Raw genomic sequence first — 13,423 nt, 5'->3', positions numbered from 1 at the left:
GTATCATCAAAGAATAATCAGTTCACTCCTAAATATACAATGGGTATACACCCTCAGAATGGCAGAGATAAGGAATGACTGGTCATCCTTTTGTCATGTGGCCTATTTTCACGTGAGTTATTAAGATACATGATGTTGATAATCGATGACTAATCCTGTGCAGACAGATCTAACCCTCCCCTATCATATGATAATGAAAAGCTCCATACAGCAAATGGATTATTTTCTATAAGTGGAAACATCTGAGAGTCTCTCCTGGCCGCCCCCCCCCCCAATGCCTTAGGTTACCTTGCTTCTTCACTTGCTCCAGAAGAAGATCCTTCATGGCAGGCTCTTCCGCAAGGTCAGAGGGGACTTCACCTTCGCTATTTACAATACCCACATCAGCTCCATGGTTAATGAAATACCTGTGCAGACACAATCCAGGATCAATAATATCCCTGTTCAGTCTAATATCAACATACACTCGTGCATTTGGGGTTCGATACAGAGCAAGGCCTCTATTTTGGGGTTTTAAATATAGTCCCAGATAAAGTGTTCAAATTATTAATTTCTAATTCCATTAGCCTTCAAAAATTAGGAGTGGAAGCTCCTCTATTCCCTGACAAGAGCAACGCCAACCAACAGGACTTCTTGGGGCCGGCCCAAGGCCAAGTGGTAAAGTTCGTGTGTCCGCTTCGGCAGCCCAAGGTTTCGCCGGTTCAAATCCTGGGTGCGGATATAGTACCACTCATCAAGCCATGCTGAGGCGCCATCCCACATGTCACAAATAGAAGGACCCACAACTAAGAATATACAACTATGTACCATACCGGGGTTGGGGGGAGGGAGTGGGAGGGTTGGAGAGGAAAAGGAAAAGAATTAAAATCATAAAAAAAATAGGATTTCTTTCACACGCATATTCCTAACTACCACCCTCTCACTCCCAGCGGATAGCAAGAGACTTTCATCTACCATCGCTGAGGTCCAAACACAGGTTCCCAAAAGGACTTACTACACCTGTAACACTGAGAATGAGAGTCCTTAAAAGACACGGAAACAAGTAATTCTCACGAAAACCTCCCCAACGCCACATCACAGTACATTAAGTAGTGCTGTGGTGTGAAAAGAAAAGGATGAACTAAAATTGCAGGCATCTGCCTAAATTATGCCTCCACAGAACTCTCCCTTCAACCAACCATCTACGTGAAATCTACAGACTAAGAGGAGACTGAATCACTGAAGAAATCAACAGTTAGATTCTATATCAAAATATAACACTTGATCCTGAAGAAGAAAGGTCTGATCATTTCAACACCTGACATGGATCCTTTCTAATTTTTAAAGTACTTTCACATAAACTTATAGAATGAGTCTTAGAGAATTTTATGAAGCAGGCAACGTGGGTAGTATTACCTCCACTTGAAGAAACTGAGGGTCCTCCATACTGACTAATTTTCTTAAGATTGCATAGGTGGCCAATGGCAGACACTTTTAATCTCAAGTCTAGTTCATCTAAACTAGTTGATATAGCTCATCTTTTCACTAGATCAAGTTACTTTTGGGCCAATGAGAATCCCAATAATCCTGGGAGCTCTATCAAATACTTAAAAGTATTTAAAAGGAAAAGAAAAACTACTTACATTAGATTTCAACCATTCAACAATTCAGTAAACATTTACTGGCCCCCTACTATATTTAAGCTACTATGTTATAGACACTGTAGGAGATTTTAAAAAGATAATCCATATATGCCCACTGTATTCAAGGAGCTGGCAGAGGAGAAAGAATCAACAAAGACTAGATTAAGACCATGTTTTTGCTTTCTCATTGCCTAGTACCTAATATAATAGAGCCTAAATAAATGTTTCAAATTTACAGATCAATTCCACATATATAAAGGGCAAAGGCATTCACAATCCATCTAATTTTTAGCTGTCCCCTCCCCCTCCTTCCCTTCGTTCACAGTCTCAGAGGAAGACAGACTTTCGATTCTAAGGCTCACTCCCTCTCTGTATTCTTATTCCACTGAGCACCAGTCCTCTGTCCATCAACTGCCCCTTCGTTTCCACATGAGCAATAGCTCCTCTCTTCCGGTTCCCTACTTCAGGCCAAAGGAGCATTCAACTACACCCCCCACCCTGAGAAATCAAAATGCAACTAATATACACAGTTAGCACCCAATAAATGCTGCCTGGATTGAACTATACCCTATACTCTAATCAAACTGAACCTCTTACTGTTCCCAAACATGTCCCACTTTCACCCAGCTCTCTTACACAGCTCAAGCAGCTTCCTCCAACTGGATGAAACACACTCCCCTTCTCTCCCTTCTAGAAACTTTTCATATCTTTCAAGGTCCATTTAAAATGGAGCCTTTGCTTCATGAAGACTTTGCCTGTCCTCGTCAAGTGAATTTTCTCTCGTTTCTTTACTCCACTCTTCCCTCCCTCCCCGAGCACTAACTCTGGACCTCCGTCATGACACACACTGTATCTCGACACAGCCGCCCCACCAGGCGGAAAGCCACTTTAGGGCAACAACCGTGTCTTCCCCCAACTGTCACTGCCCCAACATCTGACACTTCCTCTTTTCTCTCGGCACTCCACAAATATTGCCTGAAATAAATGAAACACCTTAACCACTCTGCTCTGACACCTATTCCGTCCCTTACTGGATCAGGCACAACGTCACTTGGGTAGACAGGCTCCTGTTTTTCCCTTTTCTGACATGTTCTTAGGCTCATGATCAAGAAGACTCATTTCTAGAAAGTGATCTGGCTTGCCATAAATCAGAAAGCGATTATTGTTAAGTTAAGGCTACCTTCTTAAGCCATTTTTAGGGGGGAAAAAGGGAAAAATCTCTTTAGATTTACACTTTTCCCTGAATAAGAATAAATATCAACCTATGAAGTAATATTTACTTTACCTCTGAGAATCTTTATAGTTACCCAGTGGCTCAGAAATGTCCATTAGCTCAACGAATATGCCCCTAGAAAATAAAGCCTTCCTAACCCATCACTGATCTTAGGTCTTTTTGCTACTCCTCTAAGGGAGGAAGAGAGAAAATGAAATGTGTTAAAAACTCAGAATAAATTAGCATCCCAGTAAACTATAAAGTCAAATTAAATGCTGTGCCCTTGGGTCGATCTGCTGCTTCTAAGTTCAACACTCATTGGGAATAAAAATATAAAACATGTAGCTAACTAAGCAATAAGCCTGAAGTCAAATTAAAATGAGGAAAAAACAGCCTCTAAACCTCTTTTTAAACGTATATCCTACTGAGTTTAAAAATGAGACAGGAAAGGTCATCACGAACCAGGAACTAGCAGGCACTGGGATTCTTCCTGGAAAGCCGGTTTGCCTTTTTCTTCATTCCCACTCCCTTCAAATTTAGAATTCCTAATGACTCTGGGAATAAGAGTGCAAAGTTTAAGATTTTTAAGATACAAAAAGAAAAGGACAAAATGGCCAACGGCTGATCTTATCTAACACTGTTGGCAGACCCAGAGGTAAAGCAACCAAAATGAACAAAGCAGGCAAGGAGGCTCTTTCCATGGCATGGAGAACACCACTACATGCTGCAAACAAAACACAACGATGGGAAGGTCAAACCCTGTCTAATAAGACAAGCGTAATGACTGATAAATTTGAAAAGGCCATTCCTACACCACCCCATTCCCACAACGGGTTCTGGTCTGGATCATCTCTCTCCTGGTCAGATCTTCATATGCCTAATTAGTAATCATTGTATAAGGAAATAGTAACTCTCAGCGATCCATTTCATTCAAGGTAATATTTATTTAGGCAAGAGATTGTTAAAGTTTGAACTTATTTCCAAAGGAACTGTGTCCATCCATAAGAAGAATCAGAGAAACCATTGTGAAAAAGTGTTTATAATCATTCTCTGTACTCAGCTTCACAAAGGGAAGAAAAACAGACTCCATGGACGATGCCAACACAAGTGACCCCGATTCTAAGCATGAGCTCTGCTTGTTACCTTTCAACGGAAAAAAGGGGAAATCTTTGAATGTTACAAGATTCGGTAGCCAAAAATCACAAACGAGCCACCTGAACAAATAATCAAGTATCAATAACAAGGGGCTAATATGTTCTGTAAATGTTTCTTAGATAAATTTTTAAAGTAAACATCGAAATCTATGGGGAGGCTGCCTTGACTCTGAGGCATCGGAATGCTGGCAGTGGGGGTGAGGCTGAGAACCAGGGCCTTTCCCGTGAGACTCTGAAAAGGGGGTGCCCCGGGGATGAAGAGACGACTGACTTTTACTGAATGAGAACAGAGTGAAGAACCAAGACGGAGGAAAAGGCACTGCTCATTTCTGTTGGCTTTCGGGCCAATCCAGCCGTCCACTCTTTGAATAAGCTGAACGCGAGTGCTGCTGCCTGCTGTTCCCCTGGCTCCGAAGCCCGCTCTGTCTGCTTCTCCCACTGAGCTTCCCTGGCCCACAGCAGGCCAGAGACACAGGCTCTCCCCCAAGAACCCGGGCAAACCTCTACACAGCGGCCAGCGTGGCTCCCCAGGCAGTCTGCTGAATAAGAGAGATGTAATGGAGGGCTAATCACATTAAAAAGGGCCTTAAAACCAGCAATCTGATTTTCCAAGGGCCACAGAACACCATGATTTCATATAGGGAATTTACCTTACCAATCTAAATTTACCCTCCTCTAGAATACACCCAGTTGCCTCATTTTAAAGATGTTTCAACTGCCAAATCTCTTTCCTATTTAAAAATAATCTGCCTGATCATTCCTTCATTCAACAGACATTTATTTAGTACCTCTTATGCCCCAGACACCACGTGGTCAGGATTGTTCTGCCCAAGGGAGGGGCAACTAGCTGTCATGGGGGTTAGCAGCTACGTGTGTCTTGATAAACACCACTCGCTACCGTGAGAGCACATGCCGATCCCTGCCTCTGCTCTGTCCCATACACACAGGCTCACTCCTGCCATCAGCCACATGAGCACTGTGATCAGCGGGCCAGGCATGCTCCACCTTAATTTGTACTAAGCACTGATTTTTTTTAAAACAATAAGACAGGTTTACAAAGAAGTCCAGAAAAAATCCCCAGGTCTGCCTACATCTGTGCCTAGTTCTTAGTTGCTCAAAAAGTGAACCCAGACAGTACCACAGACGGAAGCCACCTCTGCATATCTCAACAGATACAAATTACCTAAAAATAGAAGCAAACAAAAATTTCAACTAAAAAATGTTGGATTTAGGGGCTGGCCCCGTGGCCCAGTGGTTAAGTTTGCGTGCTCCGCTGCAGGCGGCCCAGTGTTTCATTGGTTCGAATCCTGGGCGCGGACATGGCACTGCTCATCAAACCATGCTGAGGCAGCGTCCCACATGCCACAACTAGAAGGACCTACAACGAAGAATATACAACTATGTACCGGGGGGCTTTGGGGAGAAAAAGGAAAAAAATAAAATCTTTAAAAAAAAATGGTGGATTTAGCAACCACATAACACATATTATCAATTATTCCTTAAAAATAATTCAACTTCTTGCTTTTACAATTTGCAATAAAGAGAGATTATAACTCTTTATGAAATTCAAATTCTTAAGAGCAGAAGAGGGCCAGCCCCGTGGCACAGTGGTTAAGTTTGTGTGCTCTGCTTAGGTGGCCCAGAGTTCGCCAGTTCAGATCCTGGGTGCGGACCTACGCAAGCCAGGCTGCGGCAGCATCCCATACAGAAGAACCAGAACTAGAAAGACCTGCAACCAGGATATACAAGACGTACTGGGGCTTTGGGAGGGGGAGAACAGGGGGAAGATTGCCAACAGATGTTAGCTCAGGGCCCATCTTCCAAAAATAAAAAAATACAACGAGCAGAAGAGAAATGAAGGCTATTGCTACAAAGAAGGCAAACCCACAGAGACTCACTCTGCTATGTTGAGATAGCCACAGGAAGCTGCTGCATGAAGGGGGGTCCAGCCCTCGTTGTCCTGCTGGTTTACATTGGCTTTGTTCTCCACCAGAAACTTCACCATGTCCAAATTTTCATCAATACAGGCCTGGAAAGAAAATTCCATCCATTTACTCAACAAGCACTTACTGAGTTCTACCACGTGCCAGCCACTGCTCTGGGCATTGACAACGCAGCAGTTCTGACGACATATTAACTTGTATTTCTTGCACACTGACACAAGTGTCCAGAGCATGCCCTCTAAGCTTTGTGGTCTTACACAAACCCCCAAATTGTCTCCAGGTGTCAACACCTCAGCTGTGAAACAGGTACAATGATATTATCTTCTGTACAGTATATTAGGATTAATTGTGAAAGTGATTTCTAAAGAACTAAAATGCGTGAGCTGTTTCATCGTTATTATAATGTTGGAAACCACTAATTTGCTTATGAATTTTAAAAGAAAATAGTCACAGAGGATCAAAAGCAATTTCTCAGTGGGAAGTTGTAGCTTAAGATTCTAGTCGCTCAACAATCCCTGCTTTGGTGAGAAAGGATGAGGTGACCACTTCAGACTGAAGCGTGTTCTTTCTTTTCACGTATTTTCTGAACGGCTCCAAACAATACGGCAAAGCATGTTTGCAATTATGGATGGGTAGGGAGCCCCAGCCGCCCACCGCGCAGTGACACTTAGGAGAAAGCAGAGGAGCTCTCTGAACAGAGGCTTCAAACCCACGAAAAGCCTAAAAGAAACACTCACACAGAGCAAAGAGACCTGCAAAGACCAAAGAGCTGTCTTAACATATCTGCAGAGTAAAAAGATTGATAAAGGTAATCATTATCAAGGCTTAGGAGGTTCCAAAACAGCTGGGATAACTCAGGACCTAAAAGCAAGTAAGGGGGCCGGGCCAGTGGCGCAGAGGTTAAGTTTGCATGTTCTGCTTCGGTGGTCCGGGGTTCATCAGTTCGGATCCTGGGTGCAGACATGGCAATGCTTGGCAAGTCATGCTGTAGCAGGCATCCCACATATAAAGTAGAGGAAGATGGGCACGGATCTTAGCTCAGGGCCACTCTTCCTCAGCAAGAAGAGGAGGATTGGCAGATGTTAGCTCAGGGCTAATCTTCCTAAAAATAAATAAATAAATAAAAGCAAGTAACAATCCTTTTTTAAATGTCTTTTAATCCTCTCCTTTTCAGGAAAAAAAAAAGGTTAAAACTTAAGCTGAGAAGCAGTTATCCAGATCAAAAAGGTTTCTATGATCATATGAAGACATTATTTGCTGACGTTTGCACTGAGGATGCACGGGCGTGGCGGGTAGGGTGCTGGAGCCTCAGCCTGAACCAAGGTGGCGCATCCAAGGAGACCAGCACTGTATTCTTCTCCCCACGCACTGGCAGTTAAAAAAGCCAGTTTCACCAAGAATGACCTTGAGGAAGCAGTAAAAATTATTGATTTTATTAAATATCAATCCTTGATTGCATGCCTTTCAACAGTGAGTGACTGAACAGGCAACACGGATAACGCCCGCCGCTGCGCTGGGCACAGGCATCTCGAAGGGGACGCACCGCAGCCATCTCACGGGCAAGAGGAGCCAGCTGCTTTTCTCATGGAATGCGACTTTTACTCAAAAGAACCAACAAATTATGATTATTAAGACTTAAAAATGAACAAGGTGAGCCTGTCACTTCAAAGACAATAACTGGTATTTGTTGCCAATGATAAAATTGGACCAGCCAAGTGGAATTAGCATTTTGGGAAACATCCATCCCATGAGCTTGACAGCCTCCCACTGCTGTCTTCACTGATGAGATCAGCGGGACCACCACCCAGTGGGATCAGCTCAACACAATGAATGTCTTAACATTTGGGAGATCTGCATAAGACAATGAAGCCATGTTTTCCAAATAATCAAGGGCCCTGTGCTAGAATCACGCATGGGCAAAAGATTCATTCAACGTGTCAGTCAGACCACCAGATTTTAACATCATAAAGTAAGAACAGGCCACGACGTGGGCTCAGATTGCACACTGCAACTAACATGTAAGAAACTACAGCTTTTGGAGTTTTAGCACAGCATCCAAGAAGAATATCCACAATTGTCTCATAGCCTACTAAATACTCCTCCCTTTTTCAAACATGGATCTAGATGAGGCCAGATTTCCTTTATATACTTGAATCAAAACAATATATCACAGCAGATTGAATGCAGACTTTAAGAGAGATTTTTACAAATGTAAAACAATGCCATTCTTCTCATTATTTTTTGTTTTTGAAAGTATATAGTTATTTTCAATTAAAACACGTGATTTACATTACCATGTAATAGGTTATTGCTATTTTAAATGAATAAGTACATGTTTTTAAATTTCTCGGTAATATACAATAACCCACATGAAGAAATGTTCTTTGGAGTCCTGAATAAATTTCTTGAGTGTAAAGGAATCCTGACAGCAAACAGTTTGAAAACCACCATCTTCAATCAAACATACCAAGAGATATTTTGTGGTCAGAACGAGCAACTGTTTAAATACGAAGCTGAGCGAAGAATTCAAGTCAGAAATCTTCTCTTAAGTAGTACATATCTTCACGAGAGAACTAATGGGAACGCCCTCTAGAGTTCAGAGGTAAAACTCACGTCAATCCTGCCATGAAGCAGGGGATGGATGAAAAAAGACTGATTCACTTTAGACGAAAATTTAATTAGGTAACACTGGTTATAAATGTCATCTTTGTTCATTTTTTCCTAAACCATTGGATACTCTTTTTACAACTACTGAGTTAGCTACACATATCTGCCTAGATTTGATTTGCTCAGTATAATATATCCCTCCACCCTGACCATTTGAGGCCAGATGACTTTTACAACCAATATTGATAATGGTCCCTTCAAGAAGTTGCTCCAAAAACTACATTTCTTCTATGGCTTATGAACTTCCACAATCATTCCCCATTTACTCTTTACTTCTTCGCCATGTGAAATATTTCATAAATATTCATAATATTTTAAAATATTTCATAATAATGCTTATCACTAAATTTCTCATCTGTTGCCTGTCCGCCAGTCTGCAATCCCATAGGGCAAGATTTAGCCAACTCACTGCAGAGAACCTCACTAAAAACTGTTAATAAAGATGTCTATGTGAAACGATGGAAGGGGGTACTTTTCAACAAGGTAGTGAAGTCCAAGGAGAAGAAAGTGCTTTAGAGGTTAAATACACAGCCCACGTAATAATCAACTCCTGTATCCAGAAGATCAAATGTGCCATCTTAACCTGTGTTAAGCAGCTGGGTCAACTGCTTCTTGCTTGGTTGCAAAATTTCTTTGGCTCTGAAAGAAGAACAGTCTAAAAGCTTAGTTCCAGTAGCTATGCCACCCCCAGGCAGATTTTTGGAAGCCAGTGTTTTCAAGATCATTCTTTGTCCTTTCAAGATGACACCAGCCAAATTCCAGAGGGCCTAAAATAAGCCCAGCTAGTCCAGGTATCAAAGGGGAAGAAACCTATTTTTTTCTCTTGCCTTCCATCTTACTTCTCTCCCTTCCTTTTCTTAATCTCTTTCACCCCATCATGACTTTAGTTCTCTTCCTTTTCAGCTTCATGATATTTTTGTCTATGAATCTCAAATCCTTGATACAGTATTTTTATAAGAATGACACTGTGAGGACGTTTGAAAGAACAACAACAAGCTGGCCTAATCTGCAATGTAATTTGGCAGATCATCAACCTCCAAATAATCATCTCAGAGAAAATAAAGCAGGCCAATTGTCCAATTATCCCCTACATCCTCCACAAAGAGGACAGTACATTGTTGAAAGCATCACCTCTGGAGTCAGACAGATCCGAGTCTGCATACCAGCTCTGCCAATGCATATAATCTCGAGTGAGGGATGTAACCTCAGCGTTGGTGCACTCATTGACAGCACGCGAATACCACCTACCCCATAGAATTTCGTGAGGATTAAAGGAGACACACCTTGGAACGGTGCCTGGCACTGCTGTTGTTTTCAAGCCAACAGTTTAACAAATCTCAACTTCCCCAGGAAAAAGCACAAACTGTACCTACTCCTCACCCATCACTGCTCTCCCCACCTCCAGTATCTTATGGGAGGAAGGCGCTTTGGTTAAAAATGTCTTCGAACTAGCAAGATTTGGAGCTTGTCTGTTAAATATGACTTCAGAAAATTCCCTAACGTCCAGGATCCTGCGGGTTCCTAAATTCAGGAGCCATGTGAATAAAAGAGCAGGTACCACGGTTAAGCTGAAGGAGAATCATCCTGGAGAGACTCATCAACAGAGTCATAGGAATTCACTCCAGGAAACATCTCGGAGTCACTGTTCTCTGGGTTTTTTGTCTTTTTTTTACTCCAGAAGAAGCAATAGGACTAACGCCATGGAGGAGAGACGAATAGTCCCTGAAACCTTCTCAAGTGAATAACGACTAAATTTAGACGCCCTCTGCCCCCTCCGTCTGCAGCTGTGCTGCTGACTCACGCATGGCTGCGGCAGGCGGATGAGCGGATCGCCCGTCCGTAAAACCTGGGCAGGACCAGGGTCTCCACGAAGGGCCTTACTGAACCCTCCAGACACACAGTCTTTCCTTTTCCTCAACAGGCACAGGAGGCTCAACACGCCTTGATGTTACTCATAACAGCACCAGGGAATCCTTCTTTGCATTTAACCCAAGCCCTTCTGCTGTGGCTTATGTCCATTTCCTTCTATTTTGCACTCCTGAAGACACACAGAATTATTACTAAAGTAAAAACTTGTTCTAAGCTTAAGAAAAGGAGATATTATTTACTAGTCCAGAGAGCTATTAGAAAAGTTGCCAGGGAATAACTCAAAGCTTCCTAAAACCAGCATGTCACAGTTCCCTGGCAATGACCCGCTCTCTCCAAGGGAAAATAGTTGATTTTACCCACGAAATAGGGAAAGAGCACTGTGATCTCTCTACTGTACCCAACGCTGCTCTCTCCATATCAAAGGCAAAAGCGGCTTGATCAGTGCCAGGATTAAATCTGGGAGTGCAGAGAAGGCCCTACCAAACAAAGCCGCCTCGTTCCCAAAATAGCCTGCAACTGTCACCGCCACCAAGTGCCACTGGCTCCAAGAGCCGACCTTGCTGCTGTGTCTGAGAACACTGCTCAAACTCCTGCCTTGGCCCCAGAACAGCTCTCTTCCCCACAGAAGCCTGCTCCAGGTGCCAGGGCAGATGATACGCCAGGAGCCATGCTTCGTGCAGCCTAACACCTGCTGGTTGGGGTTGTCCAGCCCACGCCTGCCTTGATTTCAGCAAATTGTGCTGACAAGAGTGTGGGAAATAATGATGCTGGTAATATATCCCCGTTCCGTACCCTTCACTATTTTATTCTTTATCGTCCCCAAATTTATATAATTTAATAGTAATAATTTAAATATAATTTACATAATTTGACATTTATATAATCCCAAAGTTACAAAAATTCAACTTTATGTTGAAAACTCTAAGTGCTTGGAGATAACAGCAAAGAGCATAATTTCTTTCACACGAATATTTACCAGCCAAATGCCAAATCCCCGAATCAGCTGCAGGAACTTCTCAAGTCCTGCTGGCAAAGCGAGAACATGAATCCCACGTTGGCAGGAACCTGTGGTTATTCGTTCACTGAGGAACACACACCTAGAACAGCACTTGGCACATAGTAGGCCCTCGACAAACGTCTGTTGAACAAACGAATGAATGTCCCAAAGCATGGGAAGTCATACTTTCTGTACATCCAGTTGATTCTCAGTTATCTAAAACAATCCAAAGATTTCTCTCTCGGCTGCCCAAATGGGTCCCACCAAAATCGTACGGCACTTCCAGGACGGACTGGGCCAGGTCAAGGCCCATGTTGTATGCTGCTGCCTCTCGCCTTTCTGTATCATCCATGATCTCCTTCCCATGGGTGGAGTGTGCTGAATGGTGGCCCCCAAAAATACGTCCACGTCCTCATCCCTGAAACCTGTGAATGTCACCTGACTTGGAAAAGGGATCTCTGCAGACACAGTAAGGACCTTGAGATGAGGAGATCATCCTCGATTATCCAATTAGGCCCTAAACCCAATGACAAGGATCCTTATGAGAGACAGACAAAGGGACATTTAAAACAGACAGAGGAGGAGGCAATGCAACCACTGAGGCTAAGGTTGGAGTGATGGAGCCACAAGACAAGGAACGCCCCAGTCACCAGAAACTGAAAGAGGAAAAGAATAAATTTTCCCCTGGAGCCTCCAGAGGGAGTGTGGCCCTACCGACACCTGGATTTCAGACCTCTAGCCTCCAGAACTGTTAGATCGTAAAGTTCTGTTGGTTTAAGCTACCAGGTTTGTGGTGATTTGTTACGGAAGCCATAGGAAACTAATACAATTGGCACAGAACAGGGGGTCAGAACCTAGAGCGTCTGCCGCATCTCCGTTCCTTGGTGTTAATGAAAATCACAGCAGTGCTTGCCAGATGAAAAGTAGTCCAAAAATTAATTATACCACCTTTGACAAGACAATTACATTTAATAGAAAGTTTTAGAAGGTTTAGCCTGAACAGCAAACGCCCTGAAAGACTGGAGCATGGTTCCCACATTAGGCATTCTGCTCGGAGTGTTCTGGCTGAGGACTGAGACTGACACTAGGGTGGCAGTGCTGACTGACAAATGTGCCGTGAGACCCAATGTTTCCAACCTCAAGGTCCCCTGGCTCCATGAGGCAGCCTCATCACACGACAAGAACTTATACAAGTAAATCAAAGGTGGTAAAAGGGTCAGTAAATCTGGAAATCTCAACCATCAGCGGCTCATCCCCACGAGATGCCTTTACCGCATCAGCAGTCCTTCCAAGTACCTGCCTCTCCATTCCAGTCATGATGGAGGGAGCTGCTGCTTGAGAGAATCCTAACAGCAGTCCACTCCAGCACAACAGGTGCCTCCAGCAGCTGTCAGCCCTGTGCCAAAGACTCACCGCCCCACTGGCACAGACAGCTTGGCTCCAGGTGGTGAGAACTATATCTGAGTATGTACTCAGTGGTCAGGCAGGCTCTGGACACAGATCTATAGCCTTTCAGGAGACAGAGCCAAGAGAGACAGCAGAAGTAAAGAATTTTCCATGGAGCGTCACACTGACTAAGATTTTTGTTCTCAGTAAACTGTCAGATTACCCTCAAGACTGTAAATAAACGTTTACTAACTGGGACCAGAGAACACCTTCCTTTAGTCAAGACCAAGCATCATATTGCCTAAGGGTTGAAAATATTCAGATTTCAACACTCTGTTCATTCTTGATTCTGATAAGACCTCCTTTAAATGCCCCGCGCCCTTACCCATCTCCATTCCCCAGGCATCATCCACTCAAAGGAAGAAAAGCCCACTGAGTTGTCTTATAGGTATCACCACGGCAACTTTCCGACTACACCAGGCTATACCCATCCGAGCTAACTCTTGTCCTCAAGGCAGGTTTTTAAAAAGTCATGAAGAAGAAAGAAGATGAAGAAAGGCCCCCCAAAATGG

At 43.3% G+C, this 13,423-nt stretch overlaps 1 protein-coding gene across 14 annotated transcripts in view; it reads right to left on the bottom strand.

The window, feature by feature from the left end:
• PPP1R12B (protein phosphatase 1 regulatory subunit 12B) overlaps nt 1-13,423 on the bottom strand; it is a 201,808-nt gene that overhangs the window by 144,781 nt on the left and 43,604 nt on the right. For all 14 annotated transcript variants that reach the window (XM_046678671.1, XM_046678662.1, XM_046678661.1 and 11 more), the window contains exons 3-4: nt 5,888-6,018; nt 289-407 (exon numbers count right to left, since the gene is read on the bottom strand). In XM_046678671.1, coding sequence (XP_046534627.1) covers nt 289-407; nt 5,888-6,018 — 250 coding nt within the window. The remainder of the gene's footprint in view (nt 1-288; nt 408-5,887; nt 6,019-13,423) is intronic.

Source organism: Equus quagga, chromosome 12 (assembly GCF_021613505.1).
Source record: "Equus quagga isolate Etosha38 chromosome 12, UCLA_HA_Equagga_1.0, whole genome shotgun sequence".
Taxonomy (NCBI): domain Eukaryota; kingdom Metazoa; phylum Chordata; class Mammalia; order Perissodactyla; family Equidae; genus Equus; species Equus quagga.
Note: the sequence above shows the minus strand (reverse complement) of the source record. Positions and strands in the feature narration are given on the sequence as shown.